Here is a 13,247-nt window from a genome sequence, read left to right as displayed (position 1 = left end):
TGAACAGCAAATGAGGCAATTTCCTGGCAATGATAATGGTTGAAGAAGACCTGTAGTCTGTTTGGGTTTATGCATCAGTGAAAATCCATGTGTTTGCCTGCCGCTTAAAGGTGCTAGTCTTTCAAAAGGGGCAAGCAGAGACCAGCATATCCAGTCACTGAGTAAGATTTGTAGGAGCGTGGCAATCCACATAGTTCACTGAGCACCAAAACAGAGGTTATCTGATATCTAAAGAGCAGAGGTAGCACAGTGAGGGTGGTCAGGTAACCTACACCTCATCTCAACCTCATCACCCTCCTTTCCAACCTGCTGACAAGTTCAAATTACACCTGACAGGTGGAGAGCAGAGGCTCATCAGTGCTGGCATGCATTTCTGTTCCTGGCAGCTAAGGTCTCTCTACATAACAGCTATTGCTCTGGTTCAACACCACAATAACTCAAAAAGGAAAGCTGGAACTGAAAGGTGGAAATTAATATGTGCTACTGTTTTATTTAAGCAGTAATCATCATATCGCCTGCAAGTGCGCAGAGACTCTGACATGACAAGCTGCTAGATCACGTTTCACCCCAGGAAAAGTATCCAGCTAAGGCACAAGGTAAGGATCAGGTCAGTGAGCAAGAAAACAGTAACACACTTTGTCATTCACCCAGTGAGATGTACAAGAGTTAGTCAGGGTGGCTGAGCAGCTGTCACACAGTGTCACTGCACTAAACTCAACCCAAACTCGTGGTGAGCTGGTGCACTTCACTCCTCATGTGCATTCTCTGGCAATTTGTTTTACAGTCTTTCTAAAGGGATAAAACGTACCGATGGTAGTTCTATACCAAATCAATCACACAGTGTTTAATATGCAGGAAGGAAAATATTACCTGATCTGTCCTCTGACGAGCGGACGGTTCTTTGTTCTGTTCATGTTGGAGTCAAAGGGCACCTCGAAGTACTGTGGAGACAGAAGAACAAGTGGGTTAGTGCAGGAAAGTGACAGTCAAGTTCCAGATACAAGACACCAGACAAGAAGAAACAAGGAGGAGCTGTCCTGTGAGACATTATATTCTGTAAGGCATGCAGCTGAGAATATTTATCAGTCTATGAAATGATCTATGTCTATGCAATTCAAAAGATGCAGTTTGTCAAATTAAAATGAGTTTTCAATATATTGTTGAGATGCAAAGGTTGGGCTGAGACCCAGACAAACATGTTTTTATTTGTTTTTTAATTCAAACATTGTGCAGATGCAAAAAGGAGAAAAAAAAAAGCCTAAACCCCATACTGGTTAAGCTTTCACAGAAATGTACATAATATAGTGTGCCTCATAGAGCAAACATGGGAGACTTTCACTATTACTGCCAATGTGAGCTTTTCTACTGCAGTATAGGAACAGAACCGATATGATGGGACCCGCTTTATGTACGGTCATAGCAACTCTCTGAATCGAAAGCTCACACTGCATTTTAAGAGTAAATGGACTGGAGGTGGAAGGTGGAGGCAGTGAGCTAGCTGTTGGGTGGGAGGTGGTAGTGGTGGGAGTGTTCTGGGATACAACTATGTGAAAAACTACTTATACTCCTGTTTTATGATCTGCTCTGGAGGAGTAAGCTTCAAAGTGCTCCCATGAGATTGGCAATGTGTGACTAAAACGCAAACATATGGGGTGCTTAAATGCAGGAACTGGCTAATCTGTGTGTGCGCGTATCTGTGTGCAAGTGAGAAAATGAACATACGTGTGTGTGTTTCTTGTCTGATAAAGCATCTGACTAACGAAAAAAGCAGATAAAGCATGTGAACTATGGAATATCGACGTCCATCTCTCCTGATATATGTTTCACATAAAATATCTAATAAACAGATAATCCACTTTTCTCATCTTAAACCCCAGTTACCAAATTTACTGCAGTCATTAAAGTCATATTATAAAAAACATTGGAGGAATGTGCCACCCTTGGTATCATATAGATTTTCTTTTCTAATATCATTAGGGAGTGGGCCACACCATCAATCTCTGATACAGAAGATCTCTCATAATAGACGACTGTAATTTGGAGTAAAAAACACTGATGGAAAGATCAAACATCTTTGTGGTCCCCTTACATCAGTTTGCACTATGTTTGGTGTTGGGAGGCACACTAAGCCATTCAGATGAGGGCTGCGAAATGCTACACACATTTCAAATAGTACAATATAATACAAGTACTTCATTTCGCCTGTTGTCACATGATACAGCTATCCTTTAGTCACAATTTTACATCCCATCTCAAGATAAAAGAACAAAACTGGAACTGAGGGTAAAGTTTAGCTCCTTATTTGGATGCAGTTGCTGCTAAAATTGCAATGCAATAAAACTGTCCAATAAAAACGTTTAACAGTCAAGAACAAGTTTCTTACACTTGGATTAGGCCTAGTCTGAAACTCAAAAAAAAAGGGACTTGGACTATGCTTAATCCATGTCTGGGAAACTGAGCCTATAATTAATAATAATCCATCTTCATGCACTCAAAAGAAAACTTCTGTCTTCTGTTTTCCATCTTTGGTTCAGCTTCACTGGTCTGCTTGGTTTTGGACTGTACTAGGCTATGGCACAGCTGCGTATGCTGCTGTAGGACCCAAAGGCCCAGGCCAAGGTGTTAATTCTATTTCCTGGGTCAGGAAATGCGTCAGGAGGTCAGGGGCCGCATGAGAGAGAAATGCACTTTGCGGCCAGGCTAGAACATAACAGGACTGAAGCTGGCCTCAGGCAGGCCCAGGGCCAAGCTCACTGCAACACTGCTCACATAAAAAGGACCCACTTAGTTTCCAATAACATCATCCCACATGGTTTAAAAAAAGAAAAAAAGCCCAAATTCTGTGCACAACAGGACTCTGTCTTTTGTTCAGCCACAGGCGTAACAACACACCTGTACTGTACATATCAAGTGAAGTAAATTATCTGTCTCCCGTTGCTTGGATCATGCTGTCGTGTGCATTTGCAGAGACTGATATGTAAATGTCATGCGGCCGATCCTGTTCCGTGATCCGTGTTGTCATTTCACAGTTTGTCCAGTCCTGCTCGTGTTCCTCCCTCTCTGCCTTTTAAGTCGAATTGCCTCATCTGGTTCGCATTAGCGGCCTTCACAACCCATGTCATTATTTCCGCCCAACATCGCCATGTGTTACAGTGGTGGCATTAAAATAACTGGGCCAGTTGTGTTTTGTGTGTGTGCGCGTGTGCTGCTACAGGTAGGTCCAGAGTTTGTAATGATTTGTAATTGTTGACAGGTCTTCAACTACACCGAGACCTTGATTGTGTAATTAACTGACTGTGGATGACGGTTATAGCATTTAGAAACCATTTCAAACTCCACTTTAAGACCAGAGTAGGGTTTATATTTAAAAATAAAAATGTGTTTAGTGGTGAGATATATAAAAATACCCTGCTTTGAATAAAAATTTATGCCCCCCAGATTTAAAAAAAAAAAAAAAAAAAAAAAAAAAGTAAAAAGAAGAGAGTGTTGATTGTTGTGACAAGGTTTGGAAAGGACTTTGATAACCTCTTTTTATTTTTGGCATGAGCAATATGCTAATGCATAAAGTACATTTTGAGTTGTGATGCATGTGGACAATGCCTCAGAAGAAGATATAAACAGATCTTTGAGTTTTTGGGGGATTTTTTTGTTTGTTTTTAACCTCATGCAGCTCTGCTCACATCACTCACTGATACACTATGGCGTCTAATTGAAACGGATGGTTTCTGTTTATTTTAAGAGCGCCACTGTTCACTCATCATTCATTTCCTGACAATGCTGAACAGTGTAGGAAAATAGGCCATTTATAATAATCTGCGTAGCTGCAACAAACAAACTGCATCTTTAGCTCCAGCTAAAGAAATGACTAAACTGACAACATTTCCAACCCTATGGATCAGCTTAGGGATATACAATAAAAGACTGGTGTAGGACCGGAAGCTATGGACATGAGTGCTGCTTTCAATTATGAACGCACACGCACACACAAACCCCTAACTGTAGGGACAATTATCTGCCAGACGATGAGGATGGAGAGCAGGAGAGACCAAAGAGAAAAAAGGCAAAGGAGAGGGGGTGTTCAGCTGCCAGATCCTTTGAGCTATCAAAGACAGAACGTGATCCACCGCCAACCACCAGGGCTCAATTGATAACAGGCTTGGGGGAGGCATTTCCTATTCTTGTGCAGAAGTGTATCTGTTTGATGACTGTAATTTAAACACTCAGGCAGCATAATTTAAGGCCATAGTTTAACAAAATGTGCAAAAAAAAAAAAAAAATCCTTTCATGAAGTTGGCCTGTAAAACAATTAAGAAGAATGAACAACAGAGGACAATTTTAGATGTTAACTGACCGCTTACACATCTCTGATCTGAAAGCAAAAACAACAATAGGAAGTGCAGCGATGGTTAAGAGAGGAGTGCTACAGTAAGTACACTCTGTTTACTCAGGAGGCAAAAGTGTGCCTAAACACAGACACAGACACAGGGGGAAAAGACACAACTAAGCAGCTGTATGGCTTTGGCTCACAGAAACATCAGCTGGCCATCAACAGCGTCTCTCTCTCTTGTTCTGGCGAAAAAAACCCAGGTGCACGGGTAAGCCCAACAATCGCAAGTCATCACTTGTCAAGACTGTCACCTGTTTGCGCACTGCAGTTGAATAGCAGAGTCAAACATCCACAGGGGTGGGTGGTGCTCCGCTGCATGCGAGCCAAGTCTACTTAAAAAAAAAAAAGAAAAGCATCAGAGCTTTTAAAAGCCCTTTCAGCACCAACTGTGAACTGTCTCTGATCAGCCACTTGACAAACAAGCAGCCAAAGATTTACATAGATTAAGCTTTCCTCAGAAGTCAATTCAATGTTACTGGCAGACGTTCGCGATGTTTGGAAGTCAAATGAAAGAAAAGAAAAAAACAGACAGGGCATGCGACCTGACTAGTCACAACACTAAACAATGGTATGGAAGATCAAGGTTATTTCAAGGGGTTTCCACTTCCAGCGAATGAGCTGTGCTGTCACAAAAAATGCAACTGAGAGGCAAATAAAGTGGCTTGGAACTATTTGAGTAATGCTCTAATTTTACACTGCTTCCCTGAAAAACCTGTTATACACTGCCAAAGTACTTATTAGTACTGCAAAGATGAGCCCTTTGTGAATGTCTGTGAGGACAGCAAAGCCTCGATACAGATGGGTTGTTGGTGGTTTATAAGTGGTTGGAAAAAAAAGGTAAATGAAATTATTCTTATATATAGCCCTTTTCTACTCTACTTGAGCACTCCAGGTGCTTTATACAACATGCCATTCGCCATTCGCCATTCACACAAGCACTTCTATCTAAGCGCTTTCTTTCCAACATTCACACACATTCATACTTGGAGTTCAGTGTCTTGCCCAAGGATACTTTATGCATGCAGACTGCATCAGCCAAGGATCAAACTACAAACCTTCCGATTAGTAGATAACCTGCTCTACTTCCTGAACCACAGCCCGAGGTGGCAAAGGAGACACACCACAAGAGACAACTGTCCTAATATGACTTCAGCTACACATGTTCAGCTAGAGAAAAGATTCATTTCCAGAAAATGTAAATGCAGGATTTTCTTTAATGCTAAAAAAAATAAACCGCTTGAGAAGCGCAGCACTTTTAATGTTTGCGTCACCTTAGGGCATCTCCCTTACTCCATTTCTGTATTAGCAGTATTTAGATCACACTATCTGCAGTGAAAGGGAAAGATAAAAATGTCTTCCGGAGTCTGGAATGCTGCATATGAACAGCTGGCAGATGTGTCTGAGGCTCTTCATGTGATCAATGGCGCTAGACGAGCTTGTCTGATTAAAAATAAAAAGCCCTGATTGCTTTCCCTCATTACACGTATGTGTTCAGAATTAGACTATTAGCTTTAGCCTTCTAACAGCATGCAACTACCCCAAATGAAACATCCCATAATTCTTAGCTTTCTGAAATCCAGCCGCACTCAGTGCTGCTGTATAGCGTAGTCTCTTCCCACGCACCACTTTAAAGACTGCAGTACTCTGTCTGGCCAAAGCGTGGATCACGTCTCCCTTTCAGCTGTGTGCTGAACCCACACCTCTTCCAGCTCTCTTTATAGTGGTCTGTGCGGAGCTGTTGGCAGCGGTTCAGCTGGCACAGAATCCCTCTTGATTAATGGGCCGAGTGTGGGACAGTGAAGCGCTAAACTGTCCCCATGTTAATCAGCCAATTAATGCCGGGCAGAGCTGCATTACCTCTGCCCTGCCGATAATCAGTCCCGTTGCCTGTGAAGATATGGGCAGGATCTGGGAAATCTTACTGCAGGGCAGAGGCATGCTGTACTCAGTGCCTGGAGCATGAAGAAGGATGGAGTGCTGCAACTTTAACAAAAAAAAAGAAAGAAAGGAAATGCAGGGGATTTTTCATACATGTTTTTCTTCTAATTCATTTGATCAAAGGAGGGTTTGACAGGTGCTGCTTTGCCTCCAGAAGGAAAGTTTTTGCTGCACAACTAAAGATGAATGAGTGTTATCCATTTCTGTTGTGGGCAGGAGACCGGTTTAAGCTGCTAGGACCCAGCCTTGTGGGAATATGGGTTTAGAAGTGATGCCATAGTTCATCTTACTTTCCCTGCGTGTCATAAACTATCAATATTTTCATCTTTTACACTGTATTATGACTAGGCCACAGTGCCTCCTAGTGTGAAGGAGGGCTCAGATTACAAGACTGACTCTTGCTGGGAGACGCTGAAGAGGAGAAAACCTTTGGGATTAAAGCATCCACTCTCACAAACAGATTTCAGAAAGAGTGCATAGCACCCAAGATCAGTAAACTTGCGATTTTAGTGATACGTTCAGATCATTAAAATATTATACAATGTAAAATCCTTAAACTTGGACTTACGGCTCTATCCTTTGATGACTTTCCCAGTAGTTTTCCAAGTAGAAAAGTAGGAAGGGGTTGGTATAATTTCTCACAGAACTAGATATTGACCACGCTGGATGAGATCCTTACTTTCACTCTACAGTACACATAACTATGCAAACAAGAGGAATGCCTTTGGAAAGCAGGCCAGCCATATCTCTAGTCTCAGCCTGATAAGTTAACATTCTTACTAATGAGGGTATTTCAGGCCAGTTTCTGATTACCATTAACTTTGGGCACACTTGACTGCTTTCTATTCAGTCTCACAAAGTGTGGGAAAATAAAATAGTGAAAGCTGAATTCATAGAACTGGGCTGTGTGTGTGTGTGTGTGGTCACTTGTTTAAAAAGAAATAAACAATCCTTTCCGCCATCAGTGTGCATTTGGAAGTAACTGTGAGGGTGTGACTGACATGACATGCAGTTTGAAAGCCTCTCAACAGTTCGGGTGCAGTTGAAAAAGAGACATGTGTATGTTTGAGAGAATGTGAGTGTTTAGATTTTTCGTCCGCAGCTGTGTCTGACCACAGGAAGACTGGAATGAGTGTGAATGGGTGTTCGTGTGTGTGTGTGTGCTTCAATATGGCGATCTGGAAGAAATGCATGCTGGGAAAATAGAATGGGGAACGGACACATATGAAAGCCCTCGCTCTTCTCTAAAACATGACAGAAGCCATCACCGCCTCTGGTAGATTTGTATTTGTGGTAGTGACCTGTGGTAAAATCCATTCTTCATCTCGAGACAGGTTCATTCAACAAGCCTTTCAAATCAAAATGAGGACGAGAAGAAGACAAGGCAGGGTATAGACCTTTATTTACAGCCGTACTTCCCTACTCACCCATAGCATTCCCTTTAAGGACATGAGATTTCAGTTCAGGTGGAAGGGTTTTAAAGAAAAACTTAATACTGGTCACATTTGTGAAGAAAAGGCAGGATGTATATATTTTTTTAGTCTTTTATACATTTCTTTTTATCTTTGTTGGAATAGAACTTTGGAAAGAAGACAAGAAGGGATAGAAGAAGAGCAGGGGAAAGACAGGGCCGGGCTGGAACCCGGGCCTCTACATTCACCTTACAGTGTATAGGTAGCCATACCAGCGTCAATATGTTTAGCATAACTCAACTGCTACATACGTGCTTATAAACCACAAAAAGTTGTGGTTTTCAGTCTTAGATAACATCTGGCAGCCCCCCCTCTTTTCAGTTTGACATTTCTAAAGCGACAGGAAACACAATAGGAAAAAGCTGAACTATGTGTATTTGGAGGCAGAACATATGCAGATACACGCAATGCAAGGGATCTGACAGTAAACAGTGGCAAGAAGCAGCGGGACTAAATTATTTATCCGTGAGTGACAATCTTGTTCGCTGGAGCAAATAGGAGGAGAGCGTGTAAACAGGGTAACAAAGTTCCTGTCAGAGTCTGTCCTCCTCCACTACCAGAGCTTTACCCCCGAGACCCATCCCTTCTCACTATGTCTCTGTATCTGTGCCTCCTCATCTCCCTCACTATCCTCTCAAGTGGAAAAGCAACCAGTTAGCATCTTGATGGGTTAGAAGTGAGCTGTCAACTATCTGTCCTGTGAAAGCAACAAATATTCTTCCTGTCAGGATGTGGCACAACACAACTTGTAGAGTCTATGAGCCCTAGCACAGGTTCTCAAGGAGAAGTTAAAATCTTGACTGCAAAAATGTGTCTAATTGTCTAACTGTCATCGAATTATCAGAAAATGTCAATTTACAGGCTTTTATTTTTACTAGGAAAAGGGGTTTAACATGTCAACTGGTACACAATATAAAGAAACCCTAGAATGAATGCTGCATAAACACTTGGCTGCAACAACGACAAGGCTGGCTAACCAAAGAGACAGTATATCTGCTCATCAGCATTCAATTTTAGTCTTTTAAACAAATTTAAATGCTGTTTTTTCCCCAAAAAATCTCTGTCAGTATGTCCACGTGAGACAACCAGTCACTAGTTAGGTGTCATACAGTAAAAGCCAGATATGAAACTACTGTGCCTGACTCAATAATTGATTTAAATTTTAAAAAAACACAATAGCATTAAAGAGCACAGAGTATGGATAATAAATTAAGCTGTGTTCAACATAAACACCTTTTTTTCCAACTCTGCTCCAAGCTATCTCAATGATCATGTAGTTCATCTACAGACTAACTTAGTTAAGCTACTTGTTAAATTAGTTCTGCGATCATTGTGTGAAACAACTGAGGAATGAATGGGATCAGCTAAAACGCTTGCTAATCTTCTCATTTAAACCAAGGGTGGTATATTGAAGTATTTTAGTGATACTTTAATGTAAAAACACTGTCTCAAAATTACTTGCTATTCAAGGTTAGCTTACTTCAAAGGTGAACTGATAAATGGAAACTCCATCACTATCCGAGGGCCAGCAGATGGCCAATCAATTTGCCAAGTATTCCTTTTTTTACTAGCCCTGGGCCACTAAACCACTGGTTAACTTAAAAACTGTAAGTCAATACCTATCATTAAAACCATAATGTTGAATAATAGTATTAATAAAATCCCAATGACACATTTAAAAAAGTGCCATTATGATTGTATGCTGGTGAAAATCAGACCCATATTTCCCCTAATCACCCTGTCTCATGGTAAGCAATTATTACCGGGTATCATTAGTACCAATTCCAGCCTATAGATGTTAAATGTTTAATTCACTGGATCTGATACATTTTGCATGTAATGCACACACACATATAGGGTATAACCACCTAAGGGTACTTTTTTAGATGTCTATCATTCTGAAAGTCATTACAGTTGAGTGGGTGTAAAATGAATGGGAACACAGCAGCTGCTACGTCCTTCTGCTTGAATGAGTCGCTACAAGGTTATATTAATGGTGCAGCCTTTACAGTTAAAAGCTCTTTTTTATGCATTCACATCTTTTGCTTTGGAAGCATGTAGGCACGCATAATCAGACACAGACTCTTTGCTGAATTAAATCTGAACGATCAAATGAGCTCTCTTATAACACAAACCGCCATGAGCATTAATTTAGGGGAACGTCTATGACAACAAAGCCTTAATTACAGAAGCCCCTTCAAAGCAGAGTTATGTTATGGGGGCTACATTGAGCGATTACACCAGTTTTGTTTGTGGGATGAAAAAATGATGCTTACGGGCGAGACTAGAAAGAGAGAAAATGGTTATTGCGATGTACAGCAACGAGCAATCAAGTGATATTATAGTGTAGAGATGACAAAAAAGCAAGTTTGATTTCACCATCCCTTTGTGATTCCCAGGTGAGGGGAAAACAAAAAGTGTTGCCTCATATAAGGTGTTGAAAGAAATGAATGGAGACGTCAAAGCCTGAGCAAATATGTACGTACACACCCAGGGACGCACACTTTGAACTGTATTGTAAGCAGTAATCAGCAGTTACTACATGACAGAGTCTGCTAGGCTGCCGTGTCATCAAATGCCCAAAGATCCTTTTAACTATCACACACCCAACACAGAATAATAGCTTCCTCGGGTGAGAGGAATGACGGGTGGAGAATAAAGAGGTGAACTGACATGTCTCTAAAATGTCATATCCGAGCACAAGCATGACAGACTTACTAAGTCTTGTGTCTGCCCTTGCAGTGCTACCACCCACATAAATTGTAGCATTTGCTGCGTGGCACGAGATACATGCTCAAAAAAAGCCACTTCAACTGCTTTTTAATGCAAACATCTAACCAACTTAATGCATTTAGTCATGTAGACATAGGTCAGACAACCGTATGAAGGTCAAACAGAGCATTTTGTCCCTCGCAAACACGCTCAAGGTGTGCAGACCATTGTCAGTAAAAAGGTGAAAATGCATTGTGGATGCCAGAGCTCAGAGGAGATTGGCCAAACTGTTTCAAGCTGATAGGAAGGCAACAGACACTCAAACAACCACTTGTTTCCTCGGAGCAGATCGGCTACAGCAGCAGAAGACTACAGCAGGCACCACCCCTGCCAGCGAAGAACAGGAAATTGAGGCCACGATTTGCACGGCTTACCAGAACTGAACAATAGGAAAGCACTGCCTGGTCTGATGACTTCTGCGGTGACATTCAGACGTCAGGGTGAGAATTTGGTGTAAACAACATGAAAGCATGGACCCATATAGCTTTTATCAATGGTTCAGGCTGGTGTTGGAGGTTTAACGGCATGTGGGATATTTTCTTTAAACGCTTTAAGCTCCTTAGTACCAGCTGAGTAGCATTTAAACGCCATAGTATTGTTACTGATCACGTCCATCCCTTTACGATCACAGCGTACGTACTGGAATAATAGTCTCCAGCAGGATAATGCACCAAGCTCAAATCATGTCAAACTGGTTTCTTGAACATGACGAGTTCACTGTACTCAAATGACCCCAGAGTCACCAGATCTCAATCGAACTTTGGGATGCAGTGGAACAGGAGATCTGTGCATCCAAAACATCTGTAGCAACTGCGGGATGCCATCATATCAATATGAACACAATTGTCTGGAGAAAGTTTGCTGCACCTTGCTGGGTCTGTGCTAAAATTAAGACAGTTTCAAGGCAAAAGTAGCTCCATCCCAGCAGTAAGTAAGCAAGAAGTGGTGGGTGATTGTATAACATTGTCAATATCCATGGATTTTAAAGTATACACAAGCCCTAATGACGTTTATATACTCAAAGGCTTTCCAAATTATCAGATCTTTTTCTCTTTTGTTTCTTGCCCCATATTTTGTTAAGTTTTAGCATGGTAATAATTGTAATGACAAAGTAGACCTGGAGGATATTTCTGCTTTTAAATGAGACCATTATGAGCAAAACTAAAAGGGCAACCACGATCACATAAAACAACCTTTTTATATGCAAAATATCAGCTGTGGCATTTTTCAGCTGTTCAGTTTATCCTTTGTGATTACATAATGAAGTACTGAAGACTTTGGGTGAATATGGCCAGAATAACAGTCATTGTAGACCGGGCATGAGACCTTTTTAAATTTCAAATATGTGCAGGAGCTGAAAGCACACAAAACAATTATTCAAACTACAGAATAGTAATAAAAGACAGCTAGTCTATATCTGGGGTTCCTGATAATACTGCGACGTCTTCATAATGCTTAGCAGACAGAGTGCACTATGCAACAGCAAAGCAAAACGATCTCTGAGGACTTTTCTCCAATAGATGCAATAGTTTCTTTGCTGACAGTGAGAAGCAGAGCAACAGCTGTATAGGAAACGGTCCAACGTGGCTCAACTCAGGGTTTTGTAGACCCTGTCTGAGATGACTTGGCTATCTTTCGGTGTCAATCTGCATGGCACAGCTTCGTTTATCTTAAGATTAAATATAATAAATGTCTCTTTGTGAAAATGGCTGGAAATTGAACCCTCCGTGTGGCATTTAAAAAGGAAAAAATTGCACTCTTCATCACATTTAGAGAAAAATGCAAAAAAGCTGGAGAATGTAAGACAACACCCTAAGCATAGGGGAAAATCTTGATGCATGTTGGGAACCATTTTGTTTTCCAGCAACGATGCCCTTGCCCCAAAAGCTTCTCGGTTTGAATCAAATTAGCATGCAGTGTTGGCTCACGGGCACGCCATAAACAGGGCTGCTTTTGTTAATTATCCATGGATCTCAGCATTACAAAGAGTGTTCCTACTTGCCTTTGGCTAAGTTACGTTCAAATAGAGAGGGAAAACTTGCATTTAAAGGTGAAAAATAGAACACACAAATACATAAATGTGATGTATTAAGAAAACAGATATTCTAAATATGTGTTTTCCAGCCTCCTTACTTTAATTAGCCTTCCAAAACAACAATTCTTTTTTTCTTAGCTGTAAAACCTGAAACAATCATGCACAAAGCAGTTTTTTAAAGAATTATTTCTCTGCCTTATGTCTAAATAAGACCAAAAGCCTGTAACATATTAATATAAAGAGCATAAATATCAGTGAGCTTTGGAGTTGTCTTTATATCCACATGTTCAATTATCCCTCCAGCAACTAAACACAGTAAGGAAAAGAAAGAAGAACAAAAACTCAACTGGAAACAGCAGGTCATTCCATCAAATTTATTATTCACTTCTCTGTCACAGTTTTGAAAGTGCTGCAGTACATATCACCACACAGTATGTTCTCATCTGACTAACATTAGCCTCACAAAAGACGTTCCACATCATTGCAAAGCCATTGCTTTTTCTGTCATGATACTTTCACTTAGTTCATGCCAGAATGGGTAATTTTGAGCTCAGCTTAACAAAAAACACTTGGGCTGGGGATAGTTGTCTCCGAGTGACATTACATTCAATAAATAGGCGTGCAACTCTCTGGCCTCCAACTT

At 41.0% G+C, this 13,247-nt stretch overlaps 1 protein-coding gene across 1 annotated transcript in view; it reads right to left on the bottom strand.

The window, feature by feature from the left end:
* cox10 (cytochrome c oxidase assembly factor heme A:farnesyltransferase COX10) overlaps window positions 1-13,247 on the bottom strand; it is a 32,611-nt gene that overhangs the window by 5,840 nt on the left and 13,524 nt on the right. The window contains exon 5 of the mRNA XM_084937287.1: window positions 871-941. Coding sequence (XP_084793413.1) covers window positions 871-941 — 71 coding nt within the window. The remainder of the gene's footprint in view (window positions 1-870; window positions 942-13,247) is intronic.

Source organism: Perissodus microlepis, chromosome 8, assembly GCF_051167445.1.
Source record: "Perissodus microlepis isolate ML-2025 ecotype Zambia chromosome 8, ASM5116744v1, whole genome shotgun sequence".
Lineage (NCBI taxonomy): Eukaryota > Metazoa > Chordata > Actinopteri > Cichliformes > Cichlidae > Perissodus > Perissodus microlepis.
Note: the sequence above shows the minus strand (reverse complement) of the source record. Positions and strands in the feature narration are given on the sequence as shown.